The 18,747-nt window shown below is 35.7% G+C and overlaps 1 protein-coding gene across 4 annotated transcripts in view; it reads right to left on the reverse strand.

Moving 5' to 3' along the window:
- Nucleotides 1-18,747, reverse strand: part of Rassf (Ras association family member) — a 171,859-nt gene that overhangs the window by 13,091 nt on the left and 140,021 nt on the right. For all 4 annotated transcript variants that reach the window (XR_016193599.1, XR_016193600.1, XM_089239619.1 and 1 more), the window contains 2 exons: nucleotides 7,117-7,238; nucleotides 1,202-1,299 (listed from right to left, as the gene is read on the reverse strand). Coding sequence is in view for 2 of the 4 variants with exons in the window: in XM_089239619.1 (XP_089095745.1) it covers nucleotides 1,202-1,299; nucleotides 7,117-7,238 (220 nt within the window). In the remaining 2 variants the exon portion in view is untranslated. The remainder of the gene's footprint in view (nucleotides 1-1,201; nucleotides 1,300-7,116; nucleotides 7,239-18,747) is intronic.

Genomic DNA, 18,747 nt, shown 5'->3' on the forward strand with positions numbered 1-18,747 from the left:
CAAACAGTTCGTTATTCAAACCAAACTTCCCCCATAGGAAATAATAGAAACTCGAATAATTTGTTCCACAATTATTCATTTACATAAAAATGACTAATAAAAACGACATTCAATCAATAATTAAACACAATAATAATTATACATAATAAAAGTAAAATATAATATAAATAAACATACAAATATGATAATGTTTATAAATTTACTTACTCTAAATGATGAGAGAGAGAGGACGACTATCATTTAGGACAATTTACAGACTCGCTGTTATTTGCAAACTTATTCTTTTTGTGTGACTTTCAAAAAGAACCTTATCCAATGACACTTGCTTGTCCCTCTTTTTAGGATTTCTGGGAAATGGTAAATTGCAGTGTTCGTCGGAGAGATTCGTTGCTTGCACATTGTACAGCTTTATTTGGGTGGTTCTTTTCCACAGAGTTTCGCACAGAGATTCCCACATTCTACACATCTCTCTAATCTCATTTTATGTGTGTGCGAGGGATTCCTCCGGTCCATGGTCTTCCCTAAGCACAAAATATCTTCTATAAGTAATGGCTCTTGTTCGTGAGCTAGCCCCCTCAAAATCACGTTCAATAATTCAATCCACCTACAGTTTTTTTCCAAGCAGAATTTTAAAAAACCTTCAAGTGCACAATGCACATACGCATCGCTGCTATGCTACATCTAGTTTCATATCATAAATATTCACACTTGCACGTGTTAATTTTCCAACTGAGGCATGCTTAACGGAGAAGAATGTAGGGAGAATATTACCCAAAAATTTTATTTTATAACACGTGTGTAAGCGAAAGCAAAAAACCATCAGCTCAGTTGTGATAACGTGAAAATAAATGAAAAAACCCTCAACATTTTTGCTCGTAATGTGAACCATCGCTCGTTAACCGAACCACTCATTAACCAAAGTTCCACTGTATGTCATGATTGAAATGACATCTGAAGAATAAGATAACAGAGTCACCTATGAAAATTTATGACATGAATATACATAATTTGATTAAATTGACCAAGCTGACGAAAAGATGTTAAATTTTTGTGAATTTTAGTAAAGTCTAGTGACTTCTGGTCCTACATAGTATGTAGTATGCTTTTGTAATAACATGAATTGGAATGTTCATGGTTATATAAGATATAACAGTTTTTCTTACAAAACCAATATATACATATTTAAGAGAAAAAAATTTACTTCATGACAACTTGTTGAGTTTCTCTGCACTCCTCTTCATGAAATTTATGTAGAAAAGATCTAAGCTCTACATCTGAGAAATTTAAGTATTGTGCCACCTGAAAAAAAAAATCATATCAAACATTCAAAATACCACAAATATATTAGGAATTAATAATAAAACTTATGAAGAATCATAAAACCAAACCTGAGTAAGTTTATATAGACTTCTTGAAGTGTATGAATTTAGAAGCAAACTGCACCTGATGGCAAATTGTTCTTTTGGATTTTATCAAGGAGAGTTAGACATTGCTTCATTACCTCTTTGACTTTTCTCAACTGTGAGCCTGAGGAATTAGATCTAATTTCTTCTTAGGCACAACTAGTAATACTAGTGATCATAAGTTCTGTGCTCAAATGGCAAAAAGTTATGTCACTTTTTTAAGATTTCACAATAGAAAATTTGTAAATAATACTTTGCCAAGATGCAATACAGTGGTTTTTTGACTTATAACAATTTGCCTGTTGTTTCCTTATAAACTGAAAGAAAAAGATGAAATTTTGCCACCTTCCAAAATTTTAATGAACGGGACTCTGGAAAATGCGAACAACTCAACTTTTTGGGAAAAGTGACTTATAACATTTTGTATCTGAGCACAATTTCTCGTAGCGGTTATTTGGTAGAACTACTATTTGATCCCTTTCGCCTACTTTTGAAATAATATTTTTGTCATTATGTAATTCACATAAACAATTTCTTTCATAAGCACCACCATAATTTGCCACAACTATGGTCCAAATGCCAGTGCTCACTAAAACATTGATAATCGAAATGCTAACATCTAGTGGACTATAATTAGTAAAGCGAAGAGCATAGATAGTGTAATATGGAGATGTAGTTAGGATGCCCTCGCTCCAATAACTTTCCTGCGAATCAGCTATTAGTTGGGGGTTATGTTTTTCACATTATCTTGTCAGCTGTGAACTTTATTGGCTACAAGTTACTACAACAAACTGTTCTGCGCGATTGATGTTCTGCATTAAAGGAACTTTAGTATTTACATATGTTTAATAAACATTTTTATTGTTGCATGCATGGAAAAATGATAGAAAATTGTACTTTGCTCTCAATTATAGTCAAACTATTTTTATGGACCACAAGCTGTTACCCGCAGCATCACTTGCGTGGATTTGGTAATCCGGAAATTACTTGATGATTCCTCCATGTAACATTTGACACCCTTGGTGAATGAATTTTCAGAAACCTTGTCTTAGCGGGTATTTACATTATAAAATACAATATTGACTAAATTTCACATTTATGGCTTCAGCAATTTCGGCTCAGTGATGATTGCTCCATATGACCTTTGAACACCCCCCCCCCCCACTAAGAGGACTGAATTTTGGAAAGTCCCTTCTCAGTGAATTATAATATAAAAATATTGACCAAATTTCATATTTATAGCTTCAGCGGTTTTGGCTCGGCATGATTTCTCCATACAACCTTCCCTATTGATTGCCCTTATGACTCCCTTAGCACTTGAATTTCGAAAAACCCCTTCATAGTTGGTCTTTACATTATGAAACAAAACTTCTGACTAAATTTCATGATGTTTTAGCGTTATTTCTCTAGTAACCCCTATTTTTGACCCCCTTAGAGATCGAATTAAGAAAAACCCCTTCATCTTTTTCTAGCAAAGAGGATAAAGATAGATATATGATATGGTTGTATTACATTCTCTTAACTAAGGTTCGCAAGTGATTTATAACACAAAATATTTGATGGATTATATAGTTAGGACTTCAGAACACAAATATGGTCCAAAATTTAATTTTTAAAAAATCCATATTTGAGCTGCATAAGGAATAAAAAAGTGTTTAATATTAACGCTTGATCTTCCTACAGGCAATATCAGCAAAAAAAATTTTTTTTGAATAGCTTCAATACAGAAGTTATGATGATTAATGTAGAAAATAGAATTATTTTGAACCATTGTTGTGTGAAATTATGGTATGACTGAAAGAACATTCTTTATTAATATTTTCTTTCTTAACCTGGATGTTTAAAATCAACAGGTGTCTCCCATCATGGAAAAGTAACGAAATGAGAAAAAAGGACACAGAAGTCCCGTAAAATCATGAAATTCAAGCAAAGGTCAGAGATTTTTATGATTCTCAAGAGAGCTGTTTTTTAGATTTTTTCCTGTATAAAGGCTTTTGAAAAGCTGTGGCATTCAATATTTTTTCGTTCCCCTTCAGTTTATTTTCTCCTTTTTTTCCTGGAGAAGGGGAATGGATGAGTGAGTAGCAACAGAAAAAACAATGTATCTGTCAGTGTAGCCTGTATTTTTTTCTTTGCTTGTAAACCTTTTGACCTTTCAACATCTGATATTAGTCTGAAGCAGTGTTCTCAAAGTCAAGATATTTCCTAGAGAAGGGGGGGGGGAGGGTTGATGGACGACCACAGTCTTCTTGGGAACAGTATTCGTTTCCATATGAGAAAGGACATGATACTCACATTGTGGAGCAGGACTCTAGGCTGGGATCTTAGTGGATTTTAAAGCCAGAGTTAGGGAGGGGGGAGGGAAGGAGCACTACAGTAACATTATAACATGAGAAAACAAAACAATGATGGTAATTGTCTCAGATCTAAGGACTGGAGTGCTCTGTCAGCCCCACCATTGTGGGGGCCATGAGAAAGAACACCAATTTTTTTCCCCGCAAATAAAGAAAGGTGAGTGTTTTTTTTAAATTATCTTTTTTTTTTAATCGCATCAATCTTTGCCAATTTACCCCAATCATGGGGTAAATAATAAGCATCTGATATTGGACTTCAAAAAATGTGAAAAGAAAAAGTAATATGTGAAATATGTCCTCTAGAAGGGCCCTTGATTGGTCCAATGGCCCTACATACTGCAGCAGGCTCCCCCCCCCCAAGTTTAGATCTGTGGCAGGCTTAAGCTAGATTTTTCATGGGCCCCCGTATAGTGAATTTATAGTCAGAAAAAAATAAGAGTTATCTTGCGCCCCTGGGCTGGAGCGGTCAACCCCCCACTATGCTTCCCTGCATGAGTGAATGGAGCACTGACCCTCTGAATTGGAAAATTGGCCAGCACTATGTTTGTACTCTCACACTATGGTTTCTACTTTCGTATATATATATATAAGCAATGTTTCCTCTAATTTTTTCCTTCTACCTGTGTGATACATTTTGTCTGTGCACTGTAATGCAATCAATAAAGAAATACACTCTCATTTGTGCACATTCTATTTAGATGGTGTTTTCTTCTGAGGCATATCACTGTCTGGTGATGCGATTCCAACAGAAACATGCCAATCTCGACAGTGAACACTGATTGTTGAACCTATGAAAAAAAAACTGCTTGAGCGCTTACACCTTGCTGCATTCAACAATATTCTAGGCCCTTTTGCTCTATTTTGAACCCAATATTGCTATGCATCGCAATGCAACCAGGCTGTCATGCACACAACTTAATAAGTGTGTTGAGTAGTTTTGCATCTGCAGGACACGTTTTCAACGACGCTACTCCCGGCTTCGATGCCACTTAGGGCTGAGTTCTAATTCTCATTTATATAACTGGCTTTACTAGATCTCATTTGAATAAACCATTGTGAGCACAAAATGACTGTACTGCTGCAAAAATTAACAAACTGCTAATAAATACAGTTGGACATCATTAAATGGAGTTGCTTAATACATTTTACCGCTTTACATGAAACATGTATTGGGTCTCATTAAAGTGAATTTTACAAAAATTATCTGATAACAAGAAATTTGGTCTAAGTGAAATAAAATTGCCTCAGTCCTTTCTTTCTTTCTCAGTAGCTAGGTTTGAGTCTGATGGAGAAATTTGCTTTCTGTTTATGCTGTAAGACAGTGCTTCCCATGGGCGGATATACCTGGGAGCATGAAAGAGGGATTGCAGCCTCCCCCTCCAGCATCAAAGATTTCTACAGTTGATCAATATATATATATGTGTGTATTGACGTCATCATCATCCTCGCCAAAAGTTGCAGAAAATTAAAATGGACTTCTTATAGAAAGTTTTTTATTTTGTAAATTCACTCACGTTCCCCTATTTCATCAAGACCTCTATATTTTAATAACACAAACCCCCTAGGGGTCGCAACTCACAGTTTGGGAACCACTGAAACAGTCCAGCATGGTTCATTTTGTTGAATGAGAAAACATCACCAATAAGTCACAGAATTTTGCTTTTGATATATGTAGACAGTGTCATCTTAAGGCATGGCCTGGGGGCCCCTTGATGCTCTTAAGATGGCCCCCTGGTGGCAGACACCCTGATTATGTGTGTGCCTAAGAGTTTCTCTCTGTTCAGGTTTGACAGATTTAATTTTCAAGAGGAACATGAAAAATTACAGGGCATCAAGCTTATATTACTGGAGGGTGTATGACGTCAGCGGTTTTCACCTTGGCAGTGCTGAGAATGTTGTCCGCAACATCATTACTTGGAAGATCACCTGACTCAGTGTGAATATCGGTGCAATCTCCGTTATTTTCTTATGCATAAATAGGAGTTTAAAGCAATGAATGAAAGAAATAATTTCAGCATTGATGAGATAATTCCAGCATTAATGAAAGATAATTCCAGAATTAATGAAAGATAATTCCAGAATTAATAAAAGATAATTCCAGAATTAATGAAAGAAGAAATTCTAGAATTAATGAAAGAAGAAATTCTAGAATTAATAAAAGATAATTCCAGAATTAATGAAAGGGATAACTTCAGCATTGATGAAAATGACAATTCCAAAATTAATGAAAGTGATAATTCTAGAATTAATAAAAGATAATTCCAGAATTAATGAAAGAAATAATAATTAATAAAGGCAATAATTCCAGAATTATTGAAAGAAGATTCCAGAATTAATGAAGGAATATTCCAGAATCGATGAAATGTTTCAGCAATAACAAAATAAATTATTCCAGTATTAATGAAATAAATAATTTTATCTTTTTTCCATCTTTAGACGAGTTCTCTATCCTTTTTTTTAAAATCTCTTTTAAAACACAATATTTAGAGACCGAACTGTACATTTCAGTATTAACTTCATCAGAGTATGTGCTTTCCTGATCAACTCATTTTTTTATAAATCTTGACATTATTTGTTTCAATAAGTTACCCAAACAGCTCTAAAAAAATGGAAGCATAGGAAAAGAACTTTGAAACCATTTCAAAAATGGCTGCAAAATTGAAGAGACCGAAATAAAAAATGAAATCATCTTAGCCAACACAAGTTTGTTAGGGCATGCCTCTTTCAATCTCTCTCAATGTTGAGAGTGTGAGAAAAGCACTTTCTTCTTCTCAAAAGAGTATTTATTTTACTTCAAAAAATATCGTTAATGCTCTGCCAGCAACACATATATTTTCAACACAACGTGTTTAGCTTAACTTGTTAGGAAACATGTTACTGTTCATGATTTCAAAAAATTTGTACGGCACATAGGACTGTAATAATTTGACTACTGACATTACTTTAAAGTAATTCCCTTTTTTTTCTTTTTAACCATTTTAACATCCCTTACATACATTTTTGAGTGTTGGCATTTTGATATAAAGGCTGTATAACTACTTTACAATTACCAGATGACCGCACAAGTGTGGGACAACTAGTTTTTGAATATGTTATTTAATAAAATACAGTTATATGTTTCATGCCTGTAAAAGTGATTACTTCATTGCACTATTGTGTAATGCAGTAAAGCACTGCTCAAACAAAATGTTCCCTAACAAATATATAAAACAAATTTTGGTTTTCTTTGTGGTAAAATAAATATTCATGCAACTGTATTATTCAACATATTTGAATTGGTATTTTTAATTGTAAGCCATATTGTAATGAACGTGTTATTGCTCCATATTGTTTGATTCATGGGGAAAACAATTGAATACCTCAGTAGTTATTTCCTTGGCTTGATGCTTGTTCAGGATGAAAACTTTAGCTACATCTTCACTTGCACCCAACATAACTCTAACCAATAATGGATATTCATGTTCTTGTATACAACGTCTTTCTGCAGAGGGAAAATGTAAAAATTGTGCATTCAAAAGAACATAACTTAAAAGCTAAAATAAGCAATGGAATTAAGAATAGGTAACAAAATGCATGTGTTCTAGTAGAGTGCTATCTTGCAATTTAGCATCAGTGATTCTATTCTATTTTAATTTATCCAAGTCTTTGAGTAAAAGTGGGTCTAATCTTGAAGAAAATTAAATTTTTTTTTTAAATCATTCACCGGTACTCCTGTAAATCAAACTGATACTTGATTTTTAAAAGCATATGCGATTCAGGGTTCACTAAAAAAGTTAAATTTATCAGTTCAACCAGGTTTAGTTACTTTCAATGCTAAATATAGTCAAGTATACACTCATACAGGGTGTCTACCAAATACCAAAAGCAAAATTTGAGGACTTTTTGGTGACCTTCTCTCATTTGCAGGGCTCCCACTCTAAAAATTAGAAAAAGTGGGAGGGGAGGGTACCCCCGTAGACAACATAATCATGGCATAATAAAAAAAATCCCTATAATTTTTTTTTGAAAAAATTTTAAAATAATTTTTTTTTTCATAGCACACTATTTCAGTATCCCGTAAGATTGACTCAAACCAAAGCAAAATGACAAAAATGTCTTGGTTACTAAAAACATTTTTGGCCGAAATAGGGTCTTAGCAACCACAGATAACTCTTTTCTGCTCTCCTCACAATATACATATTACATTCTTTTTTTTTTTTGGGAGTCTTCCACAGTCCAGTTCAGGGCCGGTCTTAGACCTAGTGGCTCCCGGTGCAGAAACAGTAGTCAGCGCCTCCCCCCCCCCCCCAGGCATGAATCCAAAGTGATGTGTCAGAGGAAGCATTTTTTGCTAGTCATTACTGTCCTGTAAAATATGGGACAGATTCATTCTACCATATTATCAGACTCTTGGTGTGGTGATTGCCCCTTTCCCCCTCTTGATTGGATATTAAGGGACGAAGTCGTCAAAACTTCTTATAGAATGGGATTACTGCTATTTAACTTGTAAACAAGCATAAAAATCCAACTTGTTTTATTTAATTAAGAGATTTAAAAACATTAAAAAAGCAAAACATCATCATTTGTGATGCAGGATACTCATCACAAAGGAACTATCTTCTTCATACTTATTTTAAATGAGTTTTATGGTAAAATTCGTGTAGTGCTGGCTAATATGATAATAAAAGTGGTTCAATTAAAGTGACATTTCCATATGATTTCTTTCATATTTATAAAACTCATGAACTTCATTTGAAATTATCCCTTTCAGACCCAGTACTAAGAAACAGAAGGGGCAGGCAAACAACAGCTAAAGCACCGGGTCCTGCAACTTGGGCAGGCCAGTAACTATTCTGAGGCAACTTGGGTGGTGCCATGAGCCATATGAGGGGGAGGCGCTTGTAACTCCTTTTTCTGAGCATAACCATTTCAAGCAGACTCCAAGAAAAGACTGTCCCCGAAAAAGCACACTACAGCCCTGGGGAAGGGGCAGGGCCGTCTTAAGAGCATCATGGGCCCCCGGGCCAAGTGGTTTTTCTGAGGCCCTACCTAGTAAATTCTAGAAAATTTTAACTAGATCTCATTTTTGTGAGGCCCCTCTACTCTTGAGGATTTCAGGCCACTCCCGGGTGGGCCCACGCTTTAAGACTGCACTGGGAAGGGGTTGTTTTCTTCTCTCTGTAGATTTTTTTTCAACCTCAGGAACTTCAGCTTTAATTTCAATGATAATGCACAATTCTTGAACAGGGTTCATACAAAATTTTCAAAATGAAAAGCAAGGAGTTTTTAAGGACTTTTTAAGGAGTCATGGCAAACTTCATAACTTACAAGTTTTACAGCAAAAAAAGGGGCGGGGCACATATGCAAATTTATTTTTAATTTGTAAACAAACTTTCCCTCTTCTCAAAAATATAGATGTAGAAGTGGTTCAAAAATTACAAGTTTTGATTTGTTACCCGGCATCATAAGAATTCATAAAATAATCAATCCACATAATGCTTTCTGTCATCACCAAAGTGTTCTAAAACCTTCAAGTATTAGTCAAAAATATAATTCATAACAGCATCACATAAATTATAAAAATTCTAAAAGTGATATTCATTTCCCCCCCCCCCCCAATTATTCAAAATAAAAACCACAGCCGACAAAGATTTTTCTTACAAAATTATTTATATTTGCAGCAACTCTAGGAGCGCACACACACACACACTTCCAGCACAACTCCCTAGATACCTAGATAGTAAATTTCCCATAGATGGTAATAGACCTGAGTTGTGCTTGGTTTGAAAGAAAGAAAGAAAGCCCCCCCCCCCCCGGAAATCACTCACTCAAACAATCTGGGAATGTGCCACAGGCTGCTCAATTGAAGAATTTGCCACGAGCCACTTGAGGCAGGCCACATTTAGGCCATGTGTTGAGCACATGTATGCTTTAAAATAAGGGGCTGTTCAAGTATTACGTCAGCAAATTTTCAGCAATTTTTGACTCACCCCTCTTGTCAGAAAAAGTCAGTAAAACTCTCACCCTCCCCCTGTCAGCGCTCTGCCCCCTTCCTCCTAACACTTATTGGTGGAATCTGAATCTGAATTGGGGGCTTCCCCCCAAATGATCAAAAATTTATTTTTTTAATCCACAAAATATTTTTTAAAAGAATTGTAAAAATATTTTTTACAATTTCGAAACAAAATATCTTTATATGTTATTATAATCAATTTTTGTTAATTTCAATGCTATTTGAAGGCTAAGAACCCGAAATTGCTCAAGAAATTCATTGCGACCCTACCTCTCTAAGCCCTTGGTAACCCTTGACCCGCGGTAAACATTCGGCCTGTGCAGACCAAATGTGGCCCTGGCGTTATGATGTGGCCTGTCCCTAAATCTATTTTTGTAACAATGAACCAAGTGACACATTTACAGATCGCTTAAGTGACTCGTGGCACAATTCCAGAGATCCATTTAAGAGATCTGTGGCACATTAAGTGATCCCTTGAGTGACATGTGACAAAGTTTTAGAGCATTGGTTCTGCCACCAGTGCGGTTCTACATCACTCAAGTTATCCGCGGCATAATCACGGATCACTTATATGATGCGCAGCACAGCTCCAGAGCATTTGGATCCGCTAAGTATTTGAAGATCACTAGAGTGGCTCTGTAGGGGACTCAATAGGGAGAATGCTAGTTCAGGTGCCCACAAACTGGTGAAAAGTTTTACTCGTTTTTCGCGCACCGAGTAAGATGCCATTAAGAATATTTCATATTTTTTTATAAAGGGTGGTTGATGACGTAAGAATCATCCACCCCCTCCACGTCATCAAGTCAGCAAATCGAAAATCCCCCATCCATGCTGACGTAATACTTGAATGACCCCTAACATATAGATACCCAAAAGTTATTTTCTGAAGGTTAAAAAAAGTGGGTTCAGCTATAGCGGCTGATCGGCTCGTCCTCCCCTCCCCCCTCCTGTAAAACCAGACATGGCTCGGGCTGTCACTTTTAAAAGCCGGGTTTTACTAGCAGGTTTTCTATGTCACGTGCAACGTGAATCACCCAGCGCGACACGCCGTCTATTCATCAATATGAAAAGCAGTACGACTGTTTCCTACAGAGCACAATATGGCTCACGACAGCTTTACGTCGGGCATGATTGGCAGACTGCTTCTGCAGGAGTTAAGCGTCATGTGCCGCGTGTTTCAGCGATCTTCCCTTCATTTCCGTGTTGTGTCTCTTCCCTTTAAGGTATCCGACTACACTGAAAATGTCATTTTGGAAGAAAATATGGATTTTCATTTTTTTATTTTTTATAAAAGCCCTATCTGTTGTGATTCCAAAACGGGCCTTGTTTTGTTTATATGACGCTTAGAATCAAAGTTACGTTCACTTTAGTGTTGCGTTTTTACATACAAGTAATACGCGAATAAAGACTTTAAACGTGTTTTACGAAGAATGCTATTTTTGACATTTCACTTAAATTTGTGACATGATTTGTAAAAATTGTTGGATTGCATCCTTACAAAATTTTAATGTGATATTTTGCTATATATTGTTGAGGTTATGAACCAAAATCTAAGGTCTATCACATATATATTTTGAATTACAGTGTTTTATAGACAAAATGTAGGATGAAATTTCAAAAAATTCACACGTACTTAAACATATTTTGGTGTAACTTATGGACATATCACGCAATCCTTTAAATTTTGGTTCATAACCTGCAACATTACTAGCTAAATACACTGTGAAAATCACGAAGGATTTCATTAATAAAATTTTTTGCAATAGTGTTTCGAATATCACATGAATTTTGCCTAAAATTTGAAATAAAAACGACTTTTTCATAGATAGACCAAATTTTGTCACTGTTTTCACCATTTCGAGACTCTTTCTATCAAAAAATGTATTTAAAGTTCACTCCAGAACCATTTTAAAGAAAAGTGACAAGAAAGGTAGTCGGATACCTTAAACCGGAGCATGCAGCCGATAGAGTGTATGACGCCAGGGTCATATACTATATAGCCATCCTGAGCCGATGCGGCACGCTTGGAAAACTCAAATGCGTAACGTCATTATGTAACTCATTTCTGCTGACACGAAATGATCCAGTTAGGTTCACGAGGCGCAAAAAGCCTACTCCTAGGAAGACCTGGCTTCAGGGATGAACGCTTGTTTTTATTTACGGCAACCAATCTGCGAAAGAGATTCGCTTTCCCCACTGGACTTCAGTTTTTAGCACTTCGAGGCGCGGCGGCGAAAAGATAGGCTTGTGGTCGTCCCTTACTCCAGTGAAACTGAAATTTTTTTTCCTTTCTTCTTTTTCTGTAGCGAGTTGTAATGCGAATAAAGCACGTCAAAAAAAATGTGGAAAGCAGTGACATTTTGCGGTTTCTCTGAATTTTCGTAGTGAGATATTGGCTGTAAGCAAATGGGAAGGAGGGATAAAATAGGAATAGGAGAGAATTGCAGAGTAAAAAAAAAGACGATTGCGGCGAAAGTAGGAAAAATAGGAAAGCTGCGAGGTCTGCACTCAGTATACTGCGTAATATAGGAGGTTCGAGACATCGTTTGTCCGCATAAGTAAAAACTTAAAAAAACTTTCTCACCACTGGGCATGGGGGAATTTTCGGCTACTGGTTCAGTGGAGTGATGTCGTTCTACGGACCATCGATTTCCAACGCTGACCAGTTTGCGACATAGGCAGGAAAACACGTCAAAACTAGCGATTCGGTAAAAAATCGTATTTTTAGAAGCAAAAGCGTATAATCGTATTAATTTACTAAATACGACAAAATCGTAATGGTTGGCAGGGATGCACAACCATTGGATGTTCCAATCCCATCCCCTGCTTTCACATTTCCTATTACCAAGGGAGAGAGCGTTTTTTTTTCTCTTTTCTTCCTCTTTATATTCGGGGGAAGCTTCCTCTTATTTTTCTAGGCAATGCTATTCAACACCATGGGGAATGCCTATTCTAAGAAAGATCATCCCTTCAGAGAGAAAAAAAAAGGACTTTTTCAGGCGTGGCTGCAAAAAGAAAGGAGTTATAAGGGCCCTTCCAGAGGGAAATGAAAAGTTAGGAGTTTTAAGGAGTTTGTAAAGATGTGCAAACCCTGTTGAAGTTTGGGCTAAACATCCCTGAGGTTAAAAATAGAATATGTAAAGTGAAAAGAAGCAACCCGCACGTTTGTGCATACAGAGTCCAAAAGGGTTATGCATGTACAATCCTTTATATTTTATATTGTTAAATGAAATTTTCTCATGGGGATTATATACCGCTGCAGACTATACATGGTGCCTTTTTTCCCTCAAACTAGCTGGTAAAAGTGATAAATGTTGAGAAATTTATCAAACTTACAGAGACGAATGGTGATTATGCATTAGCGATATGCTTTACTTTGATGATGGGTACAGGCAGTGCTTGCGACTGGAAATAGTTTAAAGATGTCTGGTCTAGATCACAAGCTTGTTAACGTATTCCAATGGTTCTCTTTTGTCAGCTGCCTCCCTTGCATAATTCATGGTTCATCAGCGACTTCCCAAGAAGTTTGGTATTTTTTTCACCATATAAAAGAACTACTTCAAAGCATAGGTTTTGTGCACACAAATCCATATTCTGAGCTCCCCACGATGCTCCTAGGAGCCCGACGCACACTTTTGGAAGCACTGTGGTACTCCTTTTTTAAATTTAGCCTAAAAGTTATGTCGCAACACAATTAATGGCAAACGAGTCCAATGTCCGTCTTCTCTTGAGCTCTCTTGTTCTGTCGCATGCAGTGGCGTCAGAGCCGGGGGTGCTGTGGGTGCTGAAGCACCCACAGTAATTTGTGACATGGATCCGAGCACCCCCAGAATTGATCCAGAAATTAAAATTTCCGATATAAAACTAAAGACGAGCACCCACAGTTTCGAAACATTTCCGACGCCCTTGGTCACATGCGTATACTGCATGATTTTGTCGTTCGCTATAGCTAGTCGGTAAAGATTAATGCAATCAAAATAAAAAATATATATGATAATTTAAAAAAAAGTTCTTTCGCAGGGAAAAAAATTGGTGCCCTTTCACCTGTCCCCCCAAGGATGGGGCTGACAGGGCTGCAGCCTTAAGGCCAGGGACAATCACCATTGTTGTTTTTCATGCTATAAATTTACTAGAGGCCCCTCAGTGAAAACTCTGGCTTGTAAATCTACCAAAGATCCAACAGCCCTGCTCCACAATGTGGGGGAAGATCATGTCCTTTCTATGGAAAACCAATATTGTTCCCAAGAGGACTCCCTACTGCCGTGGTCTACCCCCCGCTTCTCCTCTAGGAATTATAGCATGATCCTGAGAACACTGCTTCAGGAGGAATGTTACAGATGTTCAAAGGCTCGGACAAGCAAAGAAAGAAAAGTTCTTTTTTGTTCATCCAGTCTAAATAGCTTTTTTGCTCCACCCATATAATGTTTGCCCCAATGTAGGGTGGCTACATATTGGCATTGTTCTTTATTGTTGCTACTCACCCATCTACCCCTCCAGGGCAAAAAAAAGAATGAGTAAAACCTGAGAGAGAAAAGAAATATTGAATACCACAGCTTCTCCACAGCCTAGATTTTAAGGAAAAAACTGAAAAAAAGATCTCTGGAGAATAACAAAAATCTGTGACCTTCACTCAAATTTTGTGACTTTTTTGGGACTTCTGGGACTTCGTGACTTTCCCATGTTGGTAAACATCTGGTCATAATATACACCATGGATTCAGGGTCAGGAGGGGGGGGGGGGGTCATTAAAGTCACCAATACACGATGTTTATAAGCATCAGGGTTGATTGCTTTGATGGTGGGAGATGTTATAAGTAGAGCTGGACATCTATTCTTAACTGGTTAATCAAATATTAATGATATAATATTAATTGATGCTATAAAATACATATTTTATTAATTTCATGCACACCTATTCACCAGATGAAAACAAATATAGGAATACATTAAGAAATTAAGGCTGCTCACTTGAAGCAATTTATATATGCAGAATCTATTTTGTCAAAACCTGGAATTTCTTCATTTGGATCATGTCATTTTTTAAAAATAATTGGTTATTTTGAAGTTAGTCACTGATTTTGAAAATGCTTTTGATCATATTATTGCTTGTTTTCTAGAAATTTCACCCAAATGGTACTTAGGGAAGTTGCAAATTGAGCCATGTGCAGCATTTGGACATCAAAATAAAGACATAACATTAATTAAAATAGAAAGTACGGGAATGCTGAAAAATATCTATTAAAATATATAAAAATATGAAACAAAAAGAAATAATGAAAAATCAGGATCGATGACTATTCAAAATTAATGAATAATTCCACAACTATTGAAAATTCAGATTTTCTGATCAATTATTCCTTGACTGATGAAATATCATAATTAATGAAAATTAAAGATAGATAAAATAACTTGAATCATAAAATCCAAAAGTAAATATTGGTTTTTCTTGAATTTTTGTTGGTGTCTTTTAATTGTGTAGTGTTGTTTATATTATTTCACCAAACACCAACTCTAGCTATATTGCAATTTACTGCCATTAATGAGATGAGTTGGAAATAAAGGCGCCATCTATCGGTGGTTATTACCTATATCCTCCCCAGGTTTTGAACCTGGCACCATGAATAGCAACAACCTTCACTGTGGTGGACGAGCATCTTACCACCACCCCACTCGGGCACTGTTGTTTATTTTAGAAGTTAATTCATAATTTTCTTTAACAAATAATAAAAAATATTCTATAAAACCCACAATCTACTTTGGGACCTTAGCACATGCAATTCAAACCAACAAAACAAATTTATGTTATAGATATGCTGGCTTTTGAATGCAGGTAGGTAGCAGCGAAAGTATTTTTACCATAATTTCCAATATATAGCCCACAGGAGAGAAAACACCCTATAATTATGAAATTTGATACATAGCCTTCATTCAAGGCCACAATTCTGTGGTGTTTGGTCAGAACATAACTCCAAAAAATGACTTTTTGAGCTGAAAGTACCACTCTATGTAAAAAAAATTCCTCTTTTGTTTGGTATATTCATGATATCTCCAACACTATCACAGCCATCTCTATAGCAGTGATTTGAACCTGCTATCTGTCAACTTTTTGTATTAGATTTGGTCAGAACATGACAAGTGCACATGTCATGTTCTGACCAAACCATTTTCTAGAGTGAAGAACAATAATAGGGAGTTATCATGTTTGAACCATATAAAATATAAGTTGAAAACCTTTGTTTGATACACATTGATGCAGCGATACCAAAATTCAAATGAAAATAATTCATGGCAACATTGACACATACACTCACTTGCATTAAATTTATAAAGTTTAATTTCAATGTCACCAGAATTATTTTCATTTCAGTAATGGTAGCACTGTATCAATGTATCAAACAGATTTTTGTGGTGTTAAATTTTGGTGGCAAACATATGGTGGTAGTTTGAGTATGTAACTTAAATTTACATTTTCTATTTATTTATATTCTTTTATTTCTCTTGTATTGCCACTAGATTGCACTGCCTTTTATTATTATTATTATTATCTATGTTGTCGCGTTCGTTGGGGGTTCCGCGGGGTGTGGGCGGGGTGCATGTGTGGTGTAGCAGTAGTAGGTAGGGCCTCCAAAAAATGGCTCGGGGATCCATGATATTCTTAAGTCAGCCACCTCGTTGGGCAATTTGCCTGTTGTGGCGTTGTATTTGTATTATTTGTATTTTTCCTGCCTTTTGGTGAGTTGTTTGGTATTGGCTGAAGTCCGTCTTTTTCTTGTGTGCTTCCGCGCGTGTGTACTCATGTTTAAATAAACTGTTTTCTATTATTTTTAAACCCTGCGTTCTCATTAACACTAGAACCGCGGAGTGGGTCAATTTGACCCAAATCAAACTTCGTTTTCATTTATCTCGAAAACTTATGCGCAGATGTTGAAAAAGTTTCGTGACTTACCATGATATCATATGAATATTTATTCACAAAAATTTTATAATCTTCATATTTCGTGTTTCAGAGTTCTAAGCACTTATACCTAGAACCGCGGTTTGGGTCATTTTGACCCACCGTACTTTTCTATAGGAAAAAAAGGGTGTAGAATTTTCTTGGAAGTGGTTACCCTTTCTAAAAAGTATTTCTTAATGAAGATAGTGAAGAATAAAGGTCTTTTAAGGTCAAAGCCATTTAATTGTCAGAGCAGATTATTTTTTTTCAATGGAGGAATGGCAAGTAGAGCTAAATATTTTTTTTCCTTTGTAAACTTGAATATCTGGAATTCTAACGGGACTCAACAAAGATTTTGGGAGAGAAAGCTTAACTCTAAAAAAAACATGTAGTTGAAATTTCTGTAGGCAAACAATGTCACAGAAAAATAACAAAATCCTGTCTTACACCAAATACGTTTTGAATGTATTTCCAAATTTTTGGAAGTATCAGCGTCCAACGAATCTCTCTTTCAGAGCACATAGCGATGCTCCTGATCAAGCCATTTGAGAGCAAGGGCAGAAATGCCTGAACCGACACTTTTTTTCACTACACTGAAGCTGGCTCAAATTCTAAAAGCCAAAAAATACGAGCTTAGTAGAGACGGTGAGACAAAATCGAAGAGCAATATTATCTGACGCAAAAAAAGATAGTGAAACAACAGTTGTATGGAACAATGATATCACAATGATAATTTATCAAGGAAAGAACGATATAAGTTTTTCATTATTCAGCACGCTTCATCTGGCAGTCAATATTGGCAGTAGTAGCCCCAAAAAGCTTCCAAACACAGAAACTATTTCACACTACAATTCAAAAGTGTAACGATCAAATGCCCAGAAAATATTTGGTGAAGATAGCATCACAGACGTTTTCTACAACATCCTGGATCTCACTATAAAAAAAAATTCCTTTATTTTGTATAGAGCAGTACAGAGAAGGCCAGAACTATTTTTTGAAAGCAGTTCCTCTAAAATCTTATTGAAGAGCTGCGTTCATCATACGCGTTTCCCTCGCGTAAAAGGAAATGTGCGTGCGCTCTTGATCATGTAACTGTTCGTTAGAGATCAAAATAATAAGAATAATAAATAAAAATAAACGAGTCTGATGTCAGGTAACATAAAAATATGTGGAAACAAAACTGTTAATTTTTGCATGGGCTGTGCAACTTCAACATGCGATTAATGTGCAAGAATAATGAAAAAAAAAATTGCTCAACTGCTCATCATAAATTCCACTTATCAGTAAGAAATCAATGCTTATTTGACAGTATCATATTATAGACTTTCTCATACTTAATTTGACGTGCTTATTTTACATCTTTGTCATATTATGGGATAACTGAAAAATGTTTTTCGACTGAATAGAGTAAATAATGTATACTAAATCTTATTTTTACTGAATTACACCATTTTTTAGCTAAGTTTGAAGTTCATTTTATACTCATAAACAAATATAATTTTCCATTATGAATATGCAATTGAACAACATTGAATAAGAGTAAGGGGAAAAACTCCAGAAATCGAAAATAAATCCCTGTTTTTGCTATGAAACACCATTTTTTCACAGTGTGGGTCAATTTGACCCAGTCCGCGGTTCTAGGTATACCAAAAGTGCCACGGTTCTAGTGTTAAATAGCGGCAGGTTCGTCAATCATAACAGTGGTTCTTTAATGGTAAATATTGTAGTCGGTTCAACATTAACAATGCGTTTAATTTCTCGTGGTAAAAGAATGGTAGTAGCTGCATTGAAAGACAGCTCAAAGCAACAATCGGTAAGTTTCCGTTTTCTTTCATTACTAATATTAAAAATAAAACAGAATCACATTCTTTTTTCATATTAAAGATTACACATTTCTAAGTGAATAAATAGGTTAATATTCTGTTCTCACACAGTTAATAAGAAATAATTTTAAAAACCAAATGAACTACTGCTAATAGTAATAATATTAATAATAATTATTATTATGTAATAACAATTTCAGACCAGTACTTTATTATTCTAATAGGCCTAAAACATTAGAAAC

The sequence above is a fragment of the Pholcus phalangioides genome, unplaced genomic scaffold (assembly GCF_987345545.1).
Source record: "Pholcus phalangioides strain wild (caught in Gottingen) unplaced genomic scaffold, Ppha-v1.0 ptg000011l_1, whole genome shotgun sequence".
NCBI classification, from domain to species: Eukaryota; Metazoa; Arthropoda; class Arachnida; order Araneae; family Pholcidae; genus Pholcus; species Pholcus phalangioides.